The 25633-nt window shown below is 43.7% G+C and overlaps 1 protein-coding gene across 6 annotated transcripts in view; it reads right to left on the bottom strand.

Annotated features, from left to right (window-relative positions):
- The window catches only part of PCMTD1 (protein-L-isoaspartate (D-aspartate) O-methyltransferase domain containing 1), an 85265-nt gene that overhangs the window by 40776 nt on the left and 18856 nt on the right, over positions 1-25633 (bottom strand). For 3 of the 6 annotated variants that reach the window (XM_077810288.1, XM_077810289.1, XM_077810287.1), the window contains one exon: positions 2475-2905. The exons of 2 other annotated variants lie outside the window; for them this stretch is intronic. In XM_077810288.1, coding sequence (XP_077666414.1) covers positions 2475-2781 — 307 coding nt within the window. In that variant the 5' untranslated portion in view covers positions 2782-2905. Of the gene's footprint in view, positions 1-2474; positions 2906-22091; positions 22113-25633 lie in introns of those variants that run through there. One more of the 6 variants, XM_077810290.1, reaches the window with a different exon arrangement.

Raw genomic sequence — 25633 nt, 5'->3', positions numbered from 1 at the left:
GACTTGGAAAAGTGTTTGCAGTTCTAATATCTTGTAATATTCAAATTACAGAAATCAAAGGATTTGTCTGCATTGATCATTAAAATTATGTCATCTACACTTTCTATATGTATTATCTTCCTTCTGTTTATATTCACCTTAATCTCTGACTACCATAGCAAGTTATATAGACCACTTTGTATCTTAAAAATTCCTCATTTTCAAGTCACCTGCAAATTAAATTTAGCGTCACATTAACATTCACAAAATCATCAAATGGTATACACTACTACTCCCACCTTCTACTGAACCATCAGATACCCAACCATTGATAAACAATCTTTGGCTTCCTAACACTAACCTAATACAGTACAAATTGAAATACAATAGGCTCCATTTTGAGAAGGTGTAAAAAGGTTCCATTTTCCACAAAGGGGCTGCCTTTATTAAAACCAGTAAAATAAACCTTCGTTTTCAAAAATATTTTGTACAAATATTGCTATAAATCTGACTAATCAGGCTGAGTTAAGAACCGCAGAGCAGGTTGTGTCTGCTGATTCACACACTTAGAAGGCCCTCTGTTGCAGGTCTCACCCTTCATGTGAAAAGGTGGGGGGAAGTCAGTCACTTTCACTACTTAGTTCTCTTCATCCCTTTCTGGAAACCTGCACAGGTTGTTCTTCAGAGTCAGAACTGTGCTGGGTGAGGAGAGGACAGGCCAGGCAGTACACATCCACCCCTGACCCCACAGAGATTAGTTATATAAGGGAAATACAACCTCATATAGAGAGGCAAATGCAGAGGACCCCTAGCCAAATAAAACACAAATAAATATCAAGACGAAGGGCTTTATTTCATCATCTTCACTCTTGATATGATCTGGAGAAATATTTATGCTCCTGCGCACAGGGCTAATACCAAACAAAAGAGGAAGTAGTCTCTAATCATACTATATGTATATTTATACTTTAACAGCTACTGGGGAAGAACCTCATACAAAATTGCCTACATTTATGATCTCCATAGAGATAAAACTCCCCATGCTTATAAACAGAGAGCTAGCACAAGAGGTACAGTATGTTACATGAAAAAAGTGAAATACTGTAATTCTTTTAACAGCATGTATTGGAATTTTGAGTTTATATCTATGAATGAATATTTCACCAGAAGCATTACTGCTTATTGTATTGGGTAAGGAAATGAATTTCAGTTTCCACAAGAGGGAGCACTGAATCAGCTCTTTGACTTTTGTTTACATTAAATTGGAAGGAATCCTACACCTCTTGAAAGTGAATTGACAGATTAAGTCTGTTACACATTCTCCTTCCATTCAGAATAGTATCTGCTTCCCTTAATGGTTTTCTGCTCTCCATTATCTTTATTTGTAAAAATTAGTAACCCAAGACTTCAAGAACTCCATATCCTGGAAAAAGTACACATTTTGTAAGATTTCTGTAGCAGTAAAAGTAGTGCTTCCCTAACTAGAAAACAGTACTGAGAGATGCAAATATTCATTTAGTGGAAGAAAAAATGTGTCTGTGACACTTACATCCCACTACCAAAATAAATGAAATTACATTGTGTAATGCAAAATTATTGATAGGTAGAAAACATCTGAGGATACATATAAAAATCAGCACTAGAGCTTAGTTTTTCATTATGAAAACAAATGCATTTTAATGTAAATTTTCTGCTCTAAGGGGGTGGTTCCCAAACTTGTTCCACTGTTTGTGCAGGGAAAGCCCCTGGCGGGCTGGGCCAGTTTGTTTACCTGCCGTGTCCGCAGGTTTGGCCGATCGTGGCTCCCACTGGCCGCGGTTCACTGCTCCTGATCAATGGGAGCTGCTGGAAGCGGCGGCCAGTACGTTCCTTGGCCCGCGCCGCTTCTAGCAGCTCCCATTGGCCTGGAGTAGCCAGTGGGAGCTGCGATCGGCTGAACCTGCGGACACGGCAGGTAAACAAACCGGCCCGGCCCGCCAGGGGCTTTCCCTGCACAATCGGCAGAACAAGTTTGGGAACCACTGCTCTAAGGTATAGTTTTAAAATGAAATTCAGTTAGCAATGATACACCACATTCTCTTTTCAGCTGGTAGTACAGCCTTTTTTAAGTACAGTTGAGGGGATGAATAGTATACTACACAGCTAACTTAGCTTGTGTGGGAATTATGATGTCAAAGAGGCTTGCAGCTTCAGGTGACTACAGAAGGTTAATCTGTGGCTGCAGCTTAAGCAGCAAAAATAGTGTTTTAATTAAAATGTAATTCTTAAAAAATGTTTTTCAATAACAGTTTTTCTAAGAATTAACTAGCAACTCTTAAATATTTCACAATATTCTGAAAGCACATTCCAAATTCTTAACTATGCTTTTTTCATTACATTACTTAAAACTATAACACATCAAGTCACAAAACCCTGGCAAAAATGCTGACATGTTAATCTAAGAAACTGCATTGAGCAACCAACATTTCATATATGTTTAAAATAAAAAAAATTACCTAATATTAATCCCACCATTGTACTCAAATATCCGGTTCCGCTACCCAGATTCAGAAAAGATAATCCTGGTTGAAGTTTCAATGCTTCCATGACTTCAGAATAAATGCAAGGTGCTGATAAGTGTATATTTCCATGCTTCCAAGCCAAGTCTTTATAAGCATTGTCCCTGTATCCTTCTAGATAATAATCACCACGGTCAATTGCTCTGAAGGCTTGCTCCACTCTCTCAGTGCGAATATATTGAGCTTCTTTCAAGTTATCAATTAAATCATCATTGTCTTCCCCAGCACTCACAGCTCCTCCCATGACGATTTTCGATGATAATTCAATGAGTTTGAAAAAACATTAGCAGGAGCGTTTTGAAGTGTCAGTGTGTAACAGACTCTGTTCTTTTCCTTTCAACAGCACATCAGAACATCACAAATGAATCCTGGGAGAAAAAAAAAAGTTTACTTGTTTTGAATTTCACAGGAAAAAAGGCAGCATCAACTAATTAATACAGAGATCATTTAACAAAAGGGGTAGCAAGCTACTAGTGTGGTTCGACTTCACTGGAAAATTAACAAAGTATTAAAAAAGTGACAGTAGTATCCCATGCCTAAATCTGTGTCTTCCACATTCAATTTACTTAGTCTACATGTACAAAGATTCCCTCTTCCCCCCTGCTAATTGTCAAGTCTGAATATTCATCACTGCACTGAACCTATCTCCATGGTTTCTGAGCACCTTCATAAAAAAAAAAAAAAAAGCTTTAAAAATACACTGGGTGGGATTTTTCAATAGCATCTACATGACTTTCAGTGGAACTCATGCTACTAAATCACCCAGGTACTTTTGAAAATCCCACCTAGTATGCCTTATTGGACAAATAAGTGTTCCTTTCCTAAAAAGGAAAGGTTATGCCTGGATTTTTTGTTTATTTTCAAATTATAGAATCCAAATCAATAAAGTTAAGCTATGTTCTTTCTGGTTTGCATCACTAGTGGTTAAACACCTCACCAACTCCACAGGTCTTAGCAGTTTGGATAATGATGCATGAGCTAGAATAAAATTCAGCTCAGACTCACACACTGATAAAATTCTATGATTAAGTTTGTCAGCTACGGGGGGAGGGAAATGGGGCATTTTTTGGGAAACACACCTTTCAAACATTCTTAATGCATCAGGAAGCAACAAAAAAAGTGAGGGAAGGGGCAACCTTTTTTCTGCCATTCAAGAGTAATTGCTATCTTATATGTGGACCAGCCACTGAAAGATAACTGGACACAATCTGGCAGTGAGTTACACATTAACTAGACAGAAGTAGGATATTGGAGATAAGGAATCCTAGGTCCTATCTTTGGCTTTGGGAGAGGATTGTGGTCTAGTGGTTAGAGACAGCTAAACAAAACCCACAGAATTCTATTAATTCTGAAAGGCACAGTGGCTGAGCAGACAAGTTGAGATCTGACTGAGACACTTGTGTCCTTTTCCCCAAAGCAGCCTCTTAAAAATCCAATACTTGACTGTCTCCTAGGGTTTGGTATGAGGTCTTGGTCAGCAAGGGTTATGTAATTCACAGAACTAAAGAGTGAATCAGTCAACAGAAGTAAGAACAGAAATCACAGTTCCTGGCTCAAAGTTTAGTGGACAGTTTTAGTTTCACAGTAATTTCACCTGTATTCCCCCCTTCATGGTCTACTCCAGGAGTTCCCGCTTTCAGGTTTCCAGCCATCACCTGTTTTTGGCTAGGGACCCTTGTTCCATGCCTTTCTGAAGAGGGGTGTGAAAACTGCACAGTCCCCTGCCATCTACTGTGATATCTCCAGCAAGCCAGCCTGCCTAAAACGCCAGCATGTGTACTTTGCAGTCTCTTCAAGAGCAATTACTAGTGTGTTACTAACAGTTACAAGTTACCACATGGCTCTTTCTAAGCAAGCACTTTTATTCCTCAGATAAAAGCATTTCAGAGAAAATATATTTAAAAACCCAACAAACATTTTTATATACATGCTAAAAAGCTCACAAAAGGCTTCCCAGGATTATGGGGCTCAAGCAGGTGAAAGTCATTCCAACTCTTCTTCCAGGGTTGGGGCATCCCTTGGACATAAAGTCCTGTCCATCTGTCGGATCAGGAAGAAGAGTCCCAAGTCGGTGTAAACTCAGGCTATTTATCCAAAAATCCTGCCTTTATCTCTTGGTCTCTGAATAATCCAGTTTAAATTAATATATGTGAGCCTTTCTGGGAGGTGGTACCTCTCTGGGGGGTATTATAATCTTCACCACCACCCACTGGTTTTGGTCCCTGGAGGAGCTGTGGCAGCCTGCCCCCAAGGAGTAGAACACAATCACCAGTCGACCCCAAAGATACTTTAACTTTATTTGATATGGTCACCCAAGGATATGGCAGGAAGTTGTCATATATGCCACAGACCTCCACCTAGGCTTCATATATGGATGGAGCCCCCCCCCAGAATATTATCTGCACTGGCAGTGCAGAATTACCACCAGCCCAATTCTACTCAAAAGTGGAATGTTCCACAAAATCCAATACACTTGGGAGCTCAGGTGGTAGAACTTTTCATGTTAGCCACTAGAGGATAAAAAAAAACTACAAATATTTGTATCACTCCAATCAATACATTGACAATGGTACACACACATAAACCAAAACAGTTAAATAGGAGATGACAACACCACACTTAATTTGCATATTTGTATTTTAAAAAATTAGTGAATAAAATGTTAGCAGAAATTCGCCTGGCTCCAATTATCTGCTAATTAATGTGTGTCAAGCAAATATGGGCATTTTGCCTTGTATGGCTTGAATGCATTCTAATAGAATATATAAGACTTCATTCACAAAAACCATACCAGCTGCTATTTTACTACTAACTACTTAAACTCATTCCAGCTGGCACTTGCAGCCAGGATCATATATCCCAGTGAGGTTTTGGCCTGTTTTAGACTACTCTTTCATATGCCTATTCAAATCCCTAGTTTATGCATTTCTATTTGTGTCTTCTAAGAAGTCAGGAATTTGCAAGGATACAAACTGCAGGTATACACAATTATACAACCCTAAAACTGACTGAAAATCTGGGCCTTAACGTTCGGTTTATTGAAGTTACCAGTGCAACACTATTGCTGGAGTGAGGTACTTTACCAGAGAACCCTAGTTGTACAATGTCCATAATACAGCAGAACTGCTGAATTTTGTGACAAGAAAAGCAAACAGAATGAAGAGACTGATGTAGAAATATTACAGTGATACAAAAATTACATTGGGGCATCATTAATGTTAGGAATTTAAATAAACAAATGTCAGGAATTTCAAGAGTTAAAATGCTTCCACAACATTAACTTGGCCAACGTTAGCCCATTATCACTGTATGAAAGATTTCTGTAACTCTAAGGCTTTCCTGCAAGAATTGTAAATGAAGCCACCAGTAGTTGTCTGGAGGTGGATTGTAACCTTTATGTAAACATATCACAAGAGAAGCTAGGGAAAGAAAATTCATGTACTAGCAACTTGTCCTGGAGAAATTTAAAGGGATGTCCTAGTCTGCTTTATTCTTGCTTAGCAACTCTAAGAATGGTATCACTTAGGGTATGTCTACACTACGGAATAAGGTCGAATTTATAGAAGTCGGTTTTTTAGAAATCGGTTTTATGTATTCGAGTGTGTGTGTCCCCACAGAAAATGCTCTAAGTGCATTAAGTGCATTAACTCGGCGGAGCGCTTCCACAGTACCGAGGCTAGAGTCGACTTCCGGAGCGTTGCACTGTGGATAGCTATCCCACAGTTCCCGCAGTCTCCGCTGCCCATTGGAATTCTGGGTTGAGATCCCAATGCCTGATGGGGCTAAAACAGTGTCGCAGGTGGTTCTGGGTACATATCGTCAGGCCCCCCTTCCCTCCCTCCCTCCCTCCGTGAAAGCAAGGGCAGACAATCGTTTCGCGCCTTTTTTCCTGAGTTACCTGTGCAGATGCCATACCACGGCAAGCATGGAGCCTGCTCAGGTAACCATCACCCTATGTCTCCTGGGTGCTGGCAGATGTGGTACGGCTTTGCTACACAGTAGCAGCAACCCATTGCCTTCTGGCAGCAGACGGTGCGATATGACTGCTGGTAGTCCTCGTCGTGTCCGAGGTGCTCCTGGCCACGTCAGCTGGGAGCGCCTGGGCAGACACGGGCGCAGGGACTAAATTTGGAGTGACTTGACCAGGTCATTCTCTTTAGTCCTGCAGTCAGTCCTATTGAACCGTCTTATGGTGAGCAGGCAGGCGATACGGATTGCTAGCAGTCGTACTGTACCATCTTCTGCCAGGCAGGCAAGAGATGAGGATGGCTAGCAGTCGTACTGTACCATCTTCTGCCGAGCAGCCATGAGATGTGGATGGCATGCAGTCCTTCTGCACCGTCTGCTGCCAGCCAAAGATGTAAAAGATAGATGGAGTGGATCAAAACAAGAAATAGACCAGATTTGTTTTGTACTCATTTGCTTCCCCCCGTCCCCTGTCTAGGGGACTCATTCCTCTAGGTCACGCTGCAGTCACTCACAGAGAAGGTGCAGCGAGGTAAATCTAGCCATGTATCAATCAGAGGCCAGGCTCACCTCCTTGTTCCAATAAGAACAATAACTTAGGTGCACCATTTCTTATTGGAACCCTCCATGAAGTCCTGCCTGAAATACTCCTTGATGTAAAGACACCCCCTTTGTTGATTTTAGCTCCCTGCAGCCAACCCTGTAAGCCATGTCATCAGTCACCCCTCCCTCCGTCAGAGCAACAGCAGACAATCATTCCAAGCCTTTTTTCTGTGCAGACGCCATACCAAGGCAAGCATGGAGGCCGCTCAGCTCACTTTGGCAATTAGGAGCACATTAAACACCACACGCATTATCCAGCAGTATATGCAGCACCGGAACCTGGCAAAGCGATACTGGGCGAGGAGGTGACGTCAGTGTGGTCACGTGAGTGATCAGGACATGGACACAGATTTCTCTGAAAGCATGGGCCCTGCCAATGCATGCATCATGGTGCTAATGGGGCAGGTTCATGCTGTGGAACGCCGATTCTGGGCTCGGGAAACAAGCACAGACTGGTGGGACCGCATAGTGTTGAGGGTCTGGGACGATTCCCAGTAGCTGCAAAACTTTCGCATGCGTAAGGGCACTTTCATGGAACTTTGTGACTTGCTTTCCCCTGCCCTGAGGCACATGAATACCAAGATGAGAGCAGCCCTCACAGTTGAGAAGTGAGTGGCGATAGCCCTGTGGAAGCTTGCAATGCCAGACAGCTACCGGTCAGTTGGGAATCAATTTGGAGTGGGCAAATCTACTGTGGGGGCTGCTGTGATGCAAGTAGCCCACGCAATCAAAGATCTGCTGATATCAAGGGTAGTGACCCTGGGAAATGTGCAGGTCATAGTGGATGGCTTTGCTGCAATGGGATTCCCTAACTGTGGTGGGGCTATAGACGGAACCCATATCCCTATCTTGGCACTGGAGCACCAAGCCACCGAGTACATAAACCGCAAGGGGTACTTTTCAATAGTGCTGCAAGCTCTGGTGGATCACAAGGGACGTTTCACCAACATCAACGTGGGATGGCCGGGAAAGGTGCATGACGTTCGCATCTTCAGGAACTCTGGTCTGTTTCAAAAGCTGCAGGAAGGGACTTTATTCCCAGACCAGAAAATAACTGTTGGGGATGCTGAAATGCCTATATGTATCCTTGGGGACACAGCCTACCCCTTAATGCCATGGCTCATGAAGCCGTACACAGGCAGCCTGGACAGTAGTCAGGAGCTGTTCAACTACAGGCTGAGCAAGTGCAGAATGGTGGTAGAATGTGCATTTGGACGTTTAAAGGCGCACTGGTGCAGTTTACTGACTCGCTTAGACCTCAGCGAAACCAATATATCCACTATTATTACTGCATGCTGTGTGCTCCACAATATCTGTAAGAGTAAGGAGGAGACGTTTATGGCGGGGTGGGAGGTTGAGGCAAATCGCCTAGCTGCTGGTTATGCGCAGCCAGACACCAGGGAGGTTAGAAGAGCACAGGAGGGCACGGTACGCATCAGAGAAGCTTTGAAAAACAGTTTCATGACTGGACAGGCTATGGTGTGAAAGTTCTGTTGGTTTCTCCTTGATGAAACCCCCCGCCCCTTGGTTCACTCTACTTCCCTGTAAGCTAACCACCCGCCCCTCCTCCCTTCAATCACCGCTTGCAGAGGCAATAATGTCATTGTTGCTTCACATTCATGCATTCTTTATTCATTCATCACACAAATAGGGGGATGACTACCAAGGTAGCCCAGGAGGGGTGGTGGAGGAGGGAAGGAAAATGCCACACAGCACTTTAAGCACAGCACTTTAAAAGTTTACAACTTTAAAATTTATTGAATGACAGCCTTCTTTTTTTTGGGCAATCCTCTGTGGTGGAGTGGCTGGTTGGCTGGAGGCTCCCCCACCGCGTTCTTGGGCGTCTGGGTGTGGAGGCTATGGAACTTGGGGAGGAGGGCGCTTGGTTACAGAGGGGCTGCAGTGGCAGTCTGTGCTCCAGCTACCTTTGCTGCAGCTCAACCATACACGGGAGCATACTGGTTTGGTCCTCCAGCAGCCTCAGCATTGAATCCTGCCTCCTCTCATCACGCTGCCGCCATATTTGAGCTTCAGCCCTCTCTTCAGCCCGCCACCTCTCCTCCCGGTCATTTTGTGCTTTCCTGCACCCTGACATTATTTGCCTCCACGCATTCGTCTGTGCTCTGTCAGTGTGGGAGGACAGCATGAGCTCGGAGAACATTTCATCACGAGTGTGTTTTTTTTTCTTTCTAAGCTTCACTAGCCTCTGGGAAGAAGAAGATCCTGTGATCATTGAAACACATGCAGCTGGTGGAGAAAAAAAGGGACAGCGGTATTTAAAAAGACACATTTTATAAAACAGTGGCTACACTCTTTCAGGGTAATCCTTGCTGTTAACATTACATACATAGCACATGTGCTTTCGTTACAAGGTCGCATTTTGCCTCCCCCCCACCGCATGGCTACCCCCTCAACCTTCCCCCCTCCCTGTGGCTAACAGTGGGGAACATTTCTGTTTAGCCACAGGCAAACAGCCCAGCAGGAATGGGCTCCTCTGAGTGTCCCCTGAAGAAAAGCACCCTATTTCAACCAGGTGACCATGAATTATATCTCACTCTCCTGAGGATAAACACAGAGAGATAAAGAACGGATGTTGTTTGAATGACATCAAACATACACTGCAATGCTTTGTTGTACAATGATTCCTGAGTACGTGTTACTGGCCTGGAGTGGTAAAGTGTCCTACCATGAAGGACACAATAAGGCTGCCCTCCCCAGAAACCTTTTGCAAAGGCTTTAGGAGTACATCTAGGAGAACCGCGAATGCCAGGGCAAAGTAATCCTTTCACATGCTTGCTTTTAAACCATGTATAGTATTTTAAAAGGTACACTCATCAGAGGTCCCTTCTCCGCCTGCTGGGTCCAGGAGGCAGCCTTGGGTGGGTTCGGGGGGTACTGGCTCCAGGTCCAGGGTGAGAAACAGTTCCTCGCTGTCGGGAAAACCGGTTTCTCCGCTTGCTTGCTGTGAGCTATCGACAACCTCATCATCATCATCATCTTCTTCTTCGTCCCCAAAACCTGCTTCCGTATTGCCTCCATCTCCATTGAAGGAGTCAAACAACACGGCTGGTGTAGTGGTGGCTGAACCCCCTAAAATGGCATGCAGCTCATCATAGAAGCGGCATGTTTGGGGCTCTGACCTGGAGCGGCCGTTCGCCTCTCTGGTTTTCTGGTAGGCTTGCCTCAGCTCCTTCAGTTTCATTCGGCACTGCTTCGGGTCCCTGTTATGGCCTCTGTCCTTCATGCCCTGGGAGATTTTGACAAAGGTTTTGGCATTTCGAAAACTGGAACGGAGTTCTGATAGCACGGATTCCTCTCCCCGAACAGCGATCAGATCCCGTACCTCCCGTTCGGTCCATGCTGGAGCTCTTTTGCGATTCTGGGACTCCATCATGGTCACCTGTGCTGATGAGCTCTGCATGGTCACCTGCAGCTTGCCATGCTGGCCAAACAGGAAATGAGATTCAAAAGTTCGCGGTTCTTTTCCTGTCTACCTGGCCAGTGCATCTGAGTTGAGAGTGCTGTCCAGAGCGCTCACAAATGGAGCACTCTGGGATAGCTCCCGGAGGCCAATACCATCAAATTGTGTCCACAGTACCCCAAATTCGAGCCGGCAAGGTCGATTTAAGCGCTAATCCACTTGTCAGGGGTGGAGTAAGGAAATCGATTTTAAGAGCCCTTTAAGTCGAAATAAAGGGCTTCATTGTGTGGACGGGTGCAGGTTTACATCGATTTAACGCTGCTAAATTCGACCTAAAGTCCTAGTGTAGACCAGGGCTTAGCAACATAAACTCAAACTGAGTCAACAGTCCCCATATTCCTCTTAAAGACAAAGGCTCCATTTTGCTGTTGTATGATGATGTAGTATTCTCATCTTTTAGGGTACAGATCTATACACAATTCAGTGGTAGTAACTTGTCTTCATAAATTTATATTTTTTACCTATACAATGTTTTGTCTCAGATAACATTTTAACCATTGAAAGTAACTCATGGACAAATATTTTGTACACCTTGTATAACTTTAAGTAGTATGGTCCCCTCTGGACTTGAATGTGAGCAGAAAAATCAATATGGGTATTTTGGTCCTTCCATCATCTTTTGTTTTGCTGCTTTGTCACCAGATGATGGGTCTTTTGTGTCCAAAATGAATGTAACAAATACAGTAATATGCAATACAAATAGTTTGCAAATAATGAATATTGTATGTTGTGGAGAATGAGGGAGCCATCTGTATATTTTATAAATATATGCACCTCAATATACCTGCTTGGAGTTAAATCAAAGGAAGCTGATAGGAGCATAGAAACAGGAAATAAATCAAAACAATGACAAAGATAAGGTGCCCCAGAAAGAATACCAACAGTCCTTAACGGAACAATGGGGGAGCTATTAATTGGTAAATGGCCTTCTGCCAGGCTTCAGGTTAAAGACCCTGACCCAAAGAAGAGAGGAAAGGAGGCAATTGAGCAGCTGCAACAGGAGGTGAGTTTCTCAGAGTTCTGCAGAGGTGTTTGTCTCTCCCAGTTCAAGGGTATGGATGTCTATATTCTTTCCTCACAATTAAAACTTGCAAAGAAGGAATAAAGTTTAGGTAAGACCCAGGCGTTGGGTTTATCCCTTTTCTCTGCTTGCTACATGCCTTTGGGTGAATAAATAATACTTTGTTTTAAAGAAGCTGTTTCAAAGACATTTTAATCAGCCACTGGTCAGATTCCTGGAAGAAAAGGGCTTACAGATGCCAAGCATAGGTGGATCTGTCATGTTATCACAATCGGTAAACTAGAGGTGAGAGGTGGGGAGTGCAGCATTGTAGTGGTAGGACTGCATGGTTCCACCTGAGAAGGGTGAAGATGAGTGCACCTCTCTGATGACAGGTTGCACTAAGAGAAACTAAAGAGCTCTAAAGTGCAACTTGCCCTTGAACAGTGATATATGTACTTTAAGAATTGCAGAAGGTCAATAAAGAAGAATCTACAAAACAGTGACAAAATATTCAGGAACGCATGTTCCAAATGGCTGAATATACTGGAGAAAATGCATTCATTATTGGAGAACTGAAAATTGCATGTTAAACTTAAATACCCATTTGTGAAAATTTAGCTTCCAAATTCAATAAGTAAAACTATTTGAATTCTCCTAATAAGATTCTTAATGCCCAGTGGAATTGTTATATGCACAGTATTTTCACAAACCTTTCAGAACATTAAGCTGATTGGATTGCATAAGAACTGACACCCACTGCAATCTATTCATGCCCTTTCAGTTTTGAGTTTACATATCTTTATTACCCCATGTAGTATCTCCCCTCTGCTACACACTTAAAAAACATAAATCCCTTTTTAAATTTTCTGCGTTTCTGGGAGGGATCATACCCTCCAGCCCATTCCTTGAGCCACCAATCCTCCACTCATCAGTTCCCACTCCACTCTACTCCAGTGGACAAGAGCTCAACTAACACAATTGTTTTGATTACACGTACCACGCTGCTTCCTGCAGCCCCCATTGGCCTGGAATGGCGAACCGCGGCCAGTAGGAGCTAGGATCGGCTGAACCTGCGTACGCTGCAGGTAAACAAACCGTTCCAGCCCACCAGCGGATTTCCCTGAGGGACCGTGTGCCAAAGGTTGCCGATCCCTGCACTATGCCAACAGAACTTTTACCAATGCAACATTCCAGGGTATAAGGCCTTGTGTACAGAGTCACTTGAAATCCATTCCCCATCATGTCAAAATGGGCTCTTTTTGCTATTGGGAACGTACAACCTTTTTTGAACATACCAACCGAGCAAGTGCACTGAAAAACCGAAGTCTCAGTGAGGCTCCTGCCCTTAGCTCTTGGTTTCAGCAAGTGATTCACTTTCCAAAGTACACTGAATCAGTCAGGGATTCTGTAATTATGTGAGACTGGAGTTAAAGTGGATGGAAGCGAAACCATTTAATCCAAAATCCCAGGCTCTTGTGTCTACAACATGGAGTCCAGATATAATCTGGATACTTACTGCATGACATGGGTTGGGTCGTGGAAAGGAGGACAGATCTTAAGGAGCCGGTGTTGATAGGTAAGGGGAGCCCATCAAAATGTGCCCTTCTAGGATCAGGGAGGAAAAGCACATTTTGATGGCTTCCCCACGCCCAGCAAAATATGCAGCCATATACGTGGACAAGCACAACCCCTCATCACTTGTTCAAGCTTTCAGTCATGACTCTTGTGATATCATTTCACCAGTTGTCCAGTCATCATCATCTTTTCCTGGCTAGGTAGGATCTGAATATCTAATGTGAAAAACAAGCAGAGCACCCTTTATGACATGAGAGGAAGGGAACACTTCCGGCATATTTATATTAAAAAAAAAAGACAATCTCAAACTTTGCTTTTGCAGGGCACCTTTTATATATATTTTTAATTCAAATGTTTCAATAATTCTAATAAATACCAAACATGATCTCCTACTGGGCACTATCCATAACACCCCCCTTTTCTTTTATTTTGGACAACTTTTGCTACAGAAAACTCAAAAAAACAAGTAGTACTTGTGGCACCTTAGAGACTAACCAATTTATTAGAGCATAAGCTTTCGTGAGCTACAGCTCACTTCATCGGATGCAGTCTTCCAAAGTATGGGGCCCCTACCTCTAAACTGTTCCCCCCTCCCCTTAAAGTATTCATTTCTTTTAGCATATTCCTGATTCAAGTTGACCAATTTTGAATATAATTATATATTTCATTCTTGTTCCTTGTTAGGCATTAGCCTGTTTTGGGGCTCTGCCTGTTGTTATTCTGAGACATCCCTTACTCCCACTCCCCTGTTGAGAATACTGGAGAAATATAGTACCCTTTAAAGATAATTAGCTTATCTATAACTAGCCTATTTGCAGATATAAGACAGGATACTTACTCAACTACTGACCACTATTCTGAGTTTGGAAAGATGTTTTTAAGGAGCAGTTTCTCCGAATTTATTGTTTGTATCCCCTTGGGTATTTTAAGATGCTCACTTCATGAAAAGTTTAGTTTCTCACTGACTTTCGTTAGGAGCTGCTGCTAGCTAGAATTCAGAAACTGGCTGGAATATTCTAAGCACTGAGTGGACATTGGTACTATGTGATGATAAACTGTCGAGCAAGACCTGTAGTGATCTGCCTCATTCTCAAAATAAGGATGTGCTGCCCTTTAGGATATGTCTACACAGCAAAGAAAAACCCAAGGCTGGCCAATGCCAGCCAACTTGAACTTTCAGGGCTTGGGCGGCAGAGCTGTTTCATCGCTGTGGCCTAGGACCGGAGCCCAGGCTCTAGGACCATTCAGGGTGGGAAGGTCCCAGAGCTCCGGCTCTAGTCTGAGCCTTGAAGTCTGCATAGCAATGAAACGGCCCCACAGCCTGAGCCCCAAGAGACTGAGTTGTCTGGCACTGGCCAGCCACGGGTGTTTCTTTGCTGTGTAGACATACCCTAAAAGTCTTCTGTGCTTGACATGCATGGAAATATTAATATTGCCATCTACTCTGTGGGGCCATATAGATGTGCTAATATGCCTAGTAAGGAATCTATTTGCTAAAAAATATTTCCTGATTCTTTTTTGTTGTCTGTATTGTTACAGACATACTTGCCGACAGGCATTTTGAAATAAAATTACCAAAACAATTCAAAATGGCATGATTATATGGTGTTATTTTGACAAATAAAATATGCAGAATTTTAAAAATTCTGCACACAATATTTTAGGTGCAGAATTCCATCAGGAGTAACTTACAGCAACATGTATATTCATATTTAAAAAGACACTACCAAAGCAAGACACTCCACTGCACATGCTTCTCCCTCTTGGGAGATGAGAAACAGACATGTGACAGATACCTAGTCAGATTACTTAATGCACTAATGGAAGGCACTAGATACTGTAGTGATGAGTGCAGTATAAAAATCTGTATTGTACAGCAAAGCAAACTCCTATGCTCACATACAGCCCCACTGATGTTAAAACTGATCTGTGTGGATGCACTTTTATTTTCACCTGGAGTCCTCTGCACCCAGAGTGTCTGCTCAAGCACATCCACGGAAGTCAGTTGGGCTCCACATGGCATAAGGGACAACATGCAGGTGTAAGTGCATGCCTTCGCCGAGCAGTTTACAGAACTGGGGCTTAAGTTTGAGCAATATAATTTTCAGAATAACGTCAGGTGGGAATCCTCACTGAGCTAAGCATAAATGAGGAATCAAAGAGTACTTCCAGACTATGGGTTGAATTGTGGGCATCTCTTATGGCCTTCTATGTAGCAGATGTTTGCAGTTCCCTTATTGAGGTGTTATTTATCTATGGGAACTGGACAGGGGAAACTGTTTAATCATCTGCCTGGACTGCCCACACAGAGTACTGCAGTTATTTTCTTTGAGCTAGAACTGGCACTGACTCCTTTCCAACTAACTGTTTCCTGTCAGACTAGGTTTGTTTTTCTTGTCTGAAATTCCACTCCCTTCCCTGCCACACTTAGCATAGGTTGAATGCTGAAGGTGGTGTTTGGCCCACATGCATTCCATATGTTGTATAGCTTGTCATTTCCAGGTTGAGATACATTTCCTGTCATGGAGAACTTACATGTGCATTTTACAACACCGTAAATCACAAGGGCTTTCTCAAGGGACCCTTATATAAGCCACTTATTACTTTTCTTGGTTTTTCCATCTATAACAATCAGTTCTTGATGCATTCTTTTACAAAACTATCCTATTATCCAAAATTAAAGTTTGGGTAGTCCAGCTCTCTAAGCGTCAGAAAAAAAGGCTATATTCTTTCAACAATTTTTTATCTGATTTACTATGTAACAGTGGTTTCAATGCTTGCTGTTCTAAATGCCAAGAAAAAAAGTCTAACCTATGGACTTCCAGACATCTCCATTTAAACAAAAGGATACATTCAAGGAACCGGGAGGCACCAGACATTAGCATTAGTAAGTGTTAAATTTAAAAGAAAATAGGTACTCTAAAGAGTGCTTGTCCTCCTTGACAGATAGGATATTTAATTACTTATTACAGCAGACAGAATACTGGCATCCATTACATAGAAATCTAAGAATATAGATCAAGGGAAGATGCTGTAGGGAATAGAATGGTTACTTATCCAACAGTAACTGTAGTTCTTTGTGATGCAGTCAGTATGGTAAGTGAATGGCAAGCAGTACCCTCCCTTGGTAGTAGGAGTGAGGAGTTTCAGCTTTATCGAACAGTGATTGAAGTACTGACCTGAATTTAGCATCTCACCTGCCTGCCATGTGAAGGGCATAATATTTAACACAAGTCAGTGGGTTGTTCCATGTTGTAGCCTTGAAATCTCAGAGACTGGCACATTCCTGAGGCAGGCAGAAGATGCTGCCTCTGCCTTCATGGAAGTGTGCCTTGATGTTCAGAGGGAGATGGTCATCAGCCATCTGATACCAGGTGGAAATGCACGGTCTGATCCACTAAGATTATCTGAGACAATATGGCGTGGCTTTTTGATAGGCAGGATATATCCATGAAGAAGGGTGGAAGACAGCTTGAAGAGCTTAGTATTATTAAAATAACAACATGTCCAAAGTATGTAGCTCTGCTCCTAGTGTTAAGTGCAGGTTTCAGGAAAAAGATGGACAAGGTAACTGATTGGTTGTGATAGAATTCCAGCATCACCTTAGAGATGAACTTGAAGTTTGGTCCCAATGCTACCTTCTCTCTATGGAAGGGATGTGTAACACATTCTGGCCAGAGCTTGGAGTTCACTGATTCTCCGTGCTGAAGTTACAGCAAACGGAAAGACAGTCTTGATGGTCAAGTGGTATACCAAGCGATTAGATAGTGGTTCAAAACAAAGGCTCCATAAGTTTTCAGACCATGCTGAGGCCTGCTTCAGATTCTGGTCTCTAACCAGAAAGTAAGAATTAAGTAGGCTCTTGAATTTTTATAATATGGGATGTGAGAACACAGTATGACTGTACCAGGGTGTGACACACCAATCCTGCTGCAAGATGAACCCTGAGAGAGTCAAATGACAGTCCAGTATGTTTCAGATACAGCATGTAGTTGAGGATTGTTGGTATCAGGGGCTCTACTGTGTCCAGATTCTGTTGGGCTACCTATTTTTTTAAAAAAAAAAATCCATTTTGAGAGTAAGTTTTCCTAATGGAAGGTTTTCTGCTTTGTAAGAGATTTTCCTGAAACTGTAAGCAGCAGTGTCTGTCAGTAGCATTCAACCATACAACTTCCATGCCATCAGATGCAATGACCGTGGTTCTGGGTGTAGCATGTGACCTTGGTTCTTGGTTCTGAGAGGGCAGGTTGAGAGGTGCACAAGAGGCCACTTGAAATACGTATGACAGCCAAAACTGTATCAACCAGCAACAGACTAATCAGGATTATCGTAACCTTGCCCGGTTTGATCTTGGATTTTACCCTGGGATGAGGAGAATTGGCAGTCAGGCATACATGAGTCCTTGAGGCCACAGAAGGAGAAAGGCTTCTGGCAATCGGCCTTGGCTCACGCTGCCTCTGGAGCCGAATTTCAGGCATTTAATGTTGCCTTCTGTGGTTTATTTATTTGGCGCATACAATCCGATCAAGCCAGGCCACAGTGTTCTTATTAACGATGCTCAAGGCATGAAGACCTCCAGGAATCTGAGTCATTTTGTAGTCCTCAACAATGTGTGTCATGATTTGTGGGTGCCCATGTTGACATAATGGACTGTCTCTAAAATGTCACCAAAATTCCACTGCAGCACACATTTCATGTCCGGTAGAAAATGAATTCAGAAGGCTCCATTGCATTTGTCGTAAATCAAACCCGTGCTGACTTTGAGTGGGGTCTGAGACAAGATAATTTGTCACTTTCTCTGCAGACCATGAAGTTTGCCATGCATCCTCTACCATAAATCCCTCACCCAGTAAGTTTATCCACAATGGGCAACGTGAGGGCAGACAGCCATCTGACGGATAAAACAACTCTTTAATTAATGGTAGATGTGGGCATAACATGCAATTTTGTCACAAGCTTTGCTATGCTTTCCTCTCTCTAAACACTGGGTTGAGTAATATTGCAGAGAACCTGTAACCATGGTAGAAGAGTAGATTTAAGTGTGCCTGAAATAATACACATGTTGGAATTAAGTTGTAGGTTGATCATCTTTGTGTGAGACGAGTGAGCCCATACTGGAGCACAATACTCCGCTGCTGAATACCAGAGTGCCAAGGCTGAAGTTTCTAGCATTTCGTCATTGGCACCCCATGTCGTTCTGGCCAGTTTTCCAAGCAAGCTGCTGTGTGTTTTGACCTTAGTTGCTGTTTTTCTAAGATGGTCATGATATCGGAGAGTTCTAGCCAATGTGATGCCTAGATATACTGGGTGTGAATCATGCTTTATTTGCTGACCATTGAGAACTATGTTCAGTTCTCTGAAGTCGATGTAAGTGGAAAACACTTGACACAGTCTAACTTCCACTTGGTATCAGGCACCACCAATGACAATGATCGGCCACAGACACCATATCTGCTTTCAGAACACTGTGCTTTCTTTTCAGAACACCATATCTGCTTTCAGAACAGAGAACATATGGTAGGTTATTTGAATATACGTTTAATAAATGTTGGAGATAATAATGATCCTTGTGGAAGGTCATTCTTCTGGTGCCGCCAAGCACTTGTATCACCAATATGCACACAGAAATGTCAATTTCTCAAAAACAGAGCCATTGCATATACTAACCAACCTGGCATAATTCTAGACAATTTCATCCCTACCAGAATACCAATAAGGTCCAACTTTGCAGCAGACAATCTTTCAACATTCAGCTGGAGGACCTTAAGCTAGAGCATAGCTAGATCTATGACTAGAAAATCATTGTCTAGAACTTGTTTGACCAGTTGGCCAAGACTCTAGTAATCCTCAAATTAGAAATGCTAGATGGATCATCTGTTTTTCTAGACCACAGACAAGCTGTAACTGGGTATTTACAAGGGACATGTTGTGAACGTCGATCCATTGTCCCCCTCTTCTGTGGTGAAGAGGTTTCTATTATGGGAGCCCCCACTTACAGAATATGGGCCCTATCAAGGACTTCCTCAGCGACAATTTATGGATGATTACCATGCATCATTGTTGACCCCTGGAAGGTGTAAAAACAACAGGGTTTGATGACATCACATTCAAAGCTTGATGGCTTCTTGATAGAAAGGGGATGACCAAGCAACTCTTGGCTTGTTCATATAATGCATTATGGACGTGTCTGTCAGGATTTTCACCGTAGAGTTCTGCAGAACTGGAAAGAAATGCTACACAGACCAGTCTGATAGTCCTCAGCTCCAGAAGAGTCATGGGCAGTTCTAGGTCACCCTGACAGCATGTGCCTTGCATCTGCATATGGCCCAGCCTGTCCCTGAGGAGCCTGTGATAAGTCTTTGGCACAGGGTAGAGAAAGGAACCCCTTTTGGTACATTCATTGGGTCAAGCCACCAAGTAAGCTCTCTCGCAGCACCTGAGGCAGGACGAACCCTTATTCATGAGATGTCTGGACTGGGAGCATGTGGACCTCTACCACATTTGTAACGTAATCTGGCAAGCAGCATCACAAATGTATATGCCAAAATGTTACCAAGGAGTAACAGACACGTACACTCTGTCATTTGATTTCATTTTAGGTAGTTTGCCGGCAACTGGAGACCAGAATCTGTCTTCTGGGACGCGGGTTCTTGCTTACAGTGAACTCTATCGGCTGTGATTGTGTGAGGCATGATTTCTGATAGTTCACAAGGAGTCTTAGATGACAGAGCAACAAGAGGACATGTCTAAGGCTGTAGCAGTCTCCTGTTGGGACCTGCTTCTGATCAGCCAATCATCTAGCTACAATATATGCAGATTCCCTATCTCCTTAACTGTGCTGCCACTACTGTCAGGCATTTCGTGATTATTTTTGGTGCTGTGGAGAGTCCAAACGGCAGAACTCTGTACTAGTAAAGGATAGGCCCCACTGTGCAACTTAGGTAGCATTGGCCAGATGGATAGCTATATGGAAGTCTGCCTCCTGCAAGCTGAGAGCATACATAGGAATACAGAATGGGTCATTTGGTACTGTCCAGTCCAGTGCCATTCCTGATAAGCCCATGGCAGCTGAGCCCTATTAGGAAAGCTGGCAGGACCTTCTGTGCTGCTGACCACCAATCTCGGAGGAGAGAGTTTACTGCTGAAAAGAAGCAAGAACATATGCCCCTGTGACAGAGAGAGGGAATAAAACTTCTTAGGGCAGTTCAGATGTATGTGATACTGAGGTCTGTACTAGTCGGTGCTCTGGCACCAATGAATGTCCTGATTCTCCAAGGAGCACATCATCCACAGTAGGCCTCAACACGGAGAGATGTGCCACTGGAGCAGTCTGTCTCTCTCATGGGCTGCTCCTTACCACCAGCCCCTGTTCCCTCTAAGCTGTGTGCATGCGTGCGCGCACACAGATCCTAAACCCCGTGCACAAGGCAAAATACCGCGCACACAAAAATTTGCACAGAAAAAACTTTTTGCACACACGGCCTGTCAAAAATTAGAGGGAACATTGCCACCAGCCCTCACCACTGTGCAGGCTTTGGTGGTTTTATTTCTAGACACTTTACATAGTTTGTCCTGATGGAAGGACACTGACCTACTCCTGGAGTTGCTGCCTCTATACCTGCAGCACTTCCTATCAGTGCTGAACTTTGGTACCAGCGTTGTTGGTGCCAGCTTCAGTGCCAATGATCCTGGTGTCTGCTTCAGTGCTGGAGGCGTCAGTGCTGGGTCTTCTCTTCGCACCATCTGCTCACTGCTGATCTTCGGCATCACTTGCCTGCTAGATAAAAGCATTGGACAATCCTGACTTGCCCACTAGCAGAACTCTGGAGCTTGTCTCCTCAGGGTCTGATGAGGCCTTCATGGATTGTTCCAGAAGACAATACTTCAGACTCATATCTCAACTTCTGTGTTCTTGTGGGGAAATATCTGCTCAACATATATATATGACTCCTAAACAGCAGATATACCTGCAGTGTCTATCTTTCAGGGGAACTAGCTAACTGCAGGATGGACAGGGCTTGAAGTTCACAGGTTTTGACCACCCTGTTAAGAAGCCCTATATGGGGGAGGGGAATCTAACCATCAACACTTAATCCAGACAGATTGATACACATTATGGCAGTTATATGAATGTTGTGAGGGTGGGAAGAGGGAAATGAAGGAGAGGGGGTGTCACCCCACCCCTTTGTACTTGTATAGGAGCATGAGGACAGAGGGCATACACATGGCACGGATACAACGGATACTATTAAAAAAAACCCTCTGATATCATTCTCATGAGGCACACTGGGGTCCACACTGACATGTTCAAAGGAAGTGTTTTTCTTGGTTTACAAAAGTGTTAGTGTAATTAGCTGACAAAATCTGAACCTATACTAAACAAACATATCATTAAAAACACAACTTGATCAACCCAATGGATGAAAAAATCTGTAATAATAATAGTAATAGTAATTTCAATAATAGAAATTCTGAAAAAGTTAAGGTTATTTTTTTCTCCTTATTCCACTTAGCCCATTTTTATAGTTCTATCAATTTAGCATTTAAAGACAGAAAGAGCATCACTCAAAAATATTTTAGTTTATTAAGCTTAACTGACTTTGCTGATGGTACAAGTTTAATAGACGATTTATAAGATACCATAAGCTGCACTAAGGAAGCATAACACTTTAAACAGTGATGGAAATGTAAACTATACTTTAGCATATGTTTAAACATGGATATTAACAAGCCGCTCAATTATCCACAATCAATATTTAATAGAAGCCAAATTCACCCCCAGGAGAGGGCCGGGACAAGGCCTATACACCACTTATGCTCCTCTAAGCCCTATATTGAACTGGCCCTCTTCAAAAGCATCATTTTCATCCCAGAGGAATATTCTATTTGCACTTGCAGCACTATGCTGTAGAACAGATTCACATACCACTGATAATTTGCAGAGCATTTGCTGATGACTTGCAGTGAGCAGGATAGTCATGATTGTGGTTTCTCTTTGTTACCATCTCTGAGAAAGATTAGATGAGAAGGTGAAGAAATGAGGACCGAAACTAGACAACACTTATCTTTTCCAAAAACATACAACTCACTTATTGCATTAAACAGCTAAAAATGCAACCTTGTTTTCCACGTAAGCCGTTTGTATAGATACATAATGGCAAACTGACAGAAAGATGGTCCATATGATTCTGAGTAGGCCAAGAGGTGGCCCGTGAACTATTGCATTAATCAGTCCATAGTCTGAAAACTTTGCGATTATTTGTTTCATATAACTGGAACATTAGTATTTCAAATAAGAGTCACTTCCAAACCTAACAGAACACAGAATTAGCTGGATATTACTCACAGAACGACCAAGGGGAAAATCATTAACCATGATGGAGTTTCAGTAGTCATTAGACTTTAAATTTTAAACACTCCATTAAGATGAACAGGTAAATTCATTTCATGCTATTATTTCAGTATGTCGTAAGTCTAAGAATGTAAACCCATGTGTAGCTGTCGTTTAAGTATAAAAAAATAAAGTCAACCTCCCCCTCCATGAAATACTTAATTTTTGAAAAAACAACAAATTGCAGGTAATCTTTATATTTTTATTTTTGAAACCAGTCTGAAGTAGTATTACGGTCCATCATTGTACACCTTATATTTGTCAAAGCTTTCACAGAGCCCAGAGTCAAGACACCTGCATATAAACCAACTATCATACAGATAAAAGAAAAGAAAAATGTCTGAAAGAGTATTTACCATGTCTTGAGAAATATTACACAAACCTGATGCACAAGAAATGAAGTTGGCATAAACCCAGGTATTGTGGAGATGTGTTACGCATCATACTTTACTCAAGATTAGGATATTACACAGATTAGATTGATCACAGCTAAAAGTGCACACCTAGCCTTTTATATATGACAATCAATGCTTTTGAGCATGACTTAAGGTTGGTTTATGGCGTAACTGCTGCAGCAAAAGAATATACAAGCGAGGTCAAGGCTAAAAATAGCAGATGGCTACATTCTTGACATTTGAAACCTCATCCTAGAGCTATGCATTAATACAGATTGTTGGTCTCTACAAGAATACACAGTCAAGTCTTTGTCTAAAGAAAAAAAAGGATATGGGCCTAGTATACTAAGGGCCTCACCCTTCAAATACCAAGTAAAGTGCTTCAGTAGGATCCTATGGTAGTAGGCAATAAGCTTGTAATGTGGATAGCTCTTAGCTGGAGGCACATGGCAAATCCTATTGGGTGTTTATTTTAAAGGCTTAGAGCCTGGAGGCACAAAATTAGTGATTCTTCATTTCCTCATCCTCTTCCCCCACTGCTGTGCTGCAAACTCTTGCTCCCAATTTACCCTCAAGATCCGAGTGACAAGGTGGGTAAGGTAATATCTTTTATTGGACCAACTTCTGTTTGTTAAAGAGACAAGCCTTCGAGCTGTACGGGGCTCTTCTTCAAGTCTGGGGTTGGTCCAATTAAGACGTTATTTGTAACGGGGTGCAATCACCTCTTGTGAGCACTCCCTTGGCTGAGTGCGCGCCTGCACACACACACTCTGACTGTCCCTCCTCTGGGACAGAGCAGACCCCAGGGCTCCCTCCCTGGAGACAATGTTTCCACCCTCTTGGGGCTTCCTTGCTACAGCTCTCCAGCTGGGCCACTATAGTTAAGTGACCCCCTCTGGGGTGCCTCACTCTCCAGGCCACTTCCCACAATGGCTAATGAAGGTGGACCTGGGTCCGCTCACTATTCTAGGTCCCATCCAAGGGACCTTGTAGATAGCAGCTATCTGCTGTGTCCCTTTATCTAAGTCACACTGCTGCTCTAATTACCTGGACCACTTCCCTGGGACCCTGTCCTGTCTTCAACCTTACCTCAGGGCCTTGTCTGGATGAAGTCCCCGCAACCAGCTCAGGGCTCCTTCTCGCTCTCCCTGGCTTCTGGCAGTACTACCTCATCCGAGATCCTGTAGGTCTGTCAGCCAGCCACACACCAGCCACACTCCTCCAGCTCCAGCAAGGAACTGAACTCCATCTGGCCCTACAGCTCTTTTTACATTAGACTGCTGGGCCCTGATTGGCTGTCCCACACAGCCACTATAGGCAGCTTGGAGGACCCTCTCCATTGCCCTTTTTTCGGCGGGGTGTGGCAGGGCCATGAGGCCTCCCACAGCGGGCCTGGTATACCCAGTCATTATCTCACCCACCTTATCCCTTTAAAATCCTGGGATGAACACAGACTCAACACTACAAACTCAAGATCCTGCACAGCCAGCAATCGACCAGCAGAGTGGCACTGAATCCACCAATGCTGCTCAGTCATCTGATGCTACTGTTGTTGAGTGGCAGTTTCTTTCCTTACCAAAGGAAAGAATGTTGTTTCCAAATCATTGGTAGTTAAAAACAATTGAAACAGTCTCCTTCATGATAGGACATTCTTTTGTCTGTACTCAGTTTTTATCTTTTCACAGGCAAATCATGTAGTTAATGTGGGAGCAAGTGTTTTTATTTTGTGCACTATATTTTGTGAATGGCAGGGATCAATGAGGAAATACTGGAATTTTGTCCAAGTTGGCACACCAGTATTAATTCCATAACAGGATTACTTCTCAGGGCTGTCTTGTCAGAGACAGACTATAGATACCCATTTGTATCTGCCCCCACTCCCTTTTGATCCTTAAATCATATTTCCAGCGCTCAACCCACCTGCTTAAAACTACAACCCTATCACAGCTTGTACTATTGCTAAGGCCTATCATGGCCTGTAACACAGAATAGTCTACTGGAGGGGTCGGCAACCTATGGCATGTGATTTTTAATGGCACGCTGCTGCCTGCCGGGTCCCAGCCGCCGTCCCTGCTCAGCCCACTGCCGAACCCAGGCCGGGACCCCGGAGGGCAGCAGCGTGCCATTAAAAATCTTGCCTGCCCCAGCCCACCCTCCTCCGCCCCCCACGGGGGCAGGGTAAAGAAGCTTGGTCCTGCTAGCTGCTGCTGCTGCAGGGCAGGCAAGCTCCCCCCCTCCCCAGCCTTTTCCCCCTGCATGCTGGGTTCCTGTCCCTCCTCCTCTCCCTCCCTGCAGCTGATCGCCCTTGCGAAGGAGGGGGAGAAGAGAAGCAGAGCCACAGTGTGCTCATTGCTCTGGGGAGGAGGCGGAGAAGAGGTGGGGACGGGGCCTTGGAGAAGGGGAGTGGAATCAGGGCATATCCCCTCCAGCCCCCTGCCGCGAGCTGCTCTGGGCACTGGGCTGGGACCACCCCCATGACCCTAGCCCACACCCCCAGCCCTCTGCCCTGACCCATACACGGCCCCCCCCCCCCGGCCTCTGCCCTGAACCCTACACCCCCCTCACATGCCCCCAGCCCTCTGCCCTGACCCCTGCACCCCTCCATGACCCCAGCCCCAACTCCAGCATCCCCCACACATACCCAGCCCCCCCACATCCCATGCCCTGACTCCTGCACCCTCC

The sequence above is a fragment of the Eretmochelys imbricata genome, chromosome 2 (genome assembly GCF_965152235.1).
Source record: "Eretmochelys imbricata isolate rEreImb1 chromosome 2, rEreImb1.hap1, whole genome shotgun sequence".
Lineage (NCBI taxonomy): Eukaryota > Metazoa > Chordata > Testudines > Cheloniidae > Eretmochelys > Eretmochelys imbricata.
This window is presented reverse-complemented; position numbering and strand designations above follow the sequence as displayed.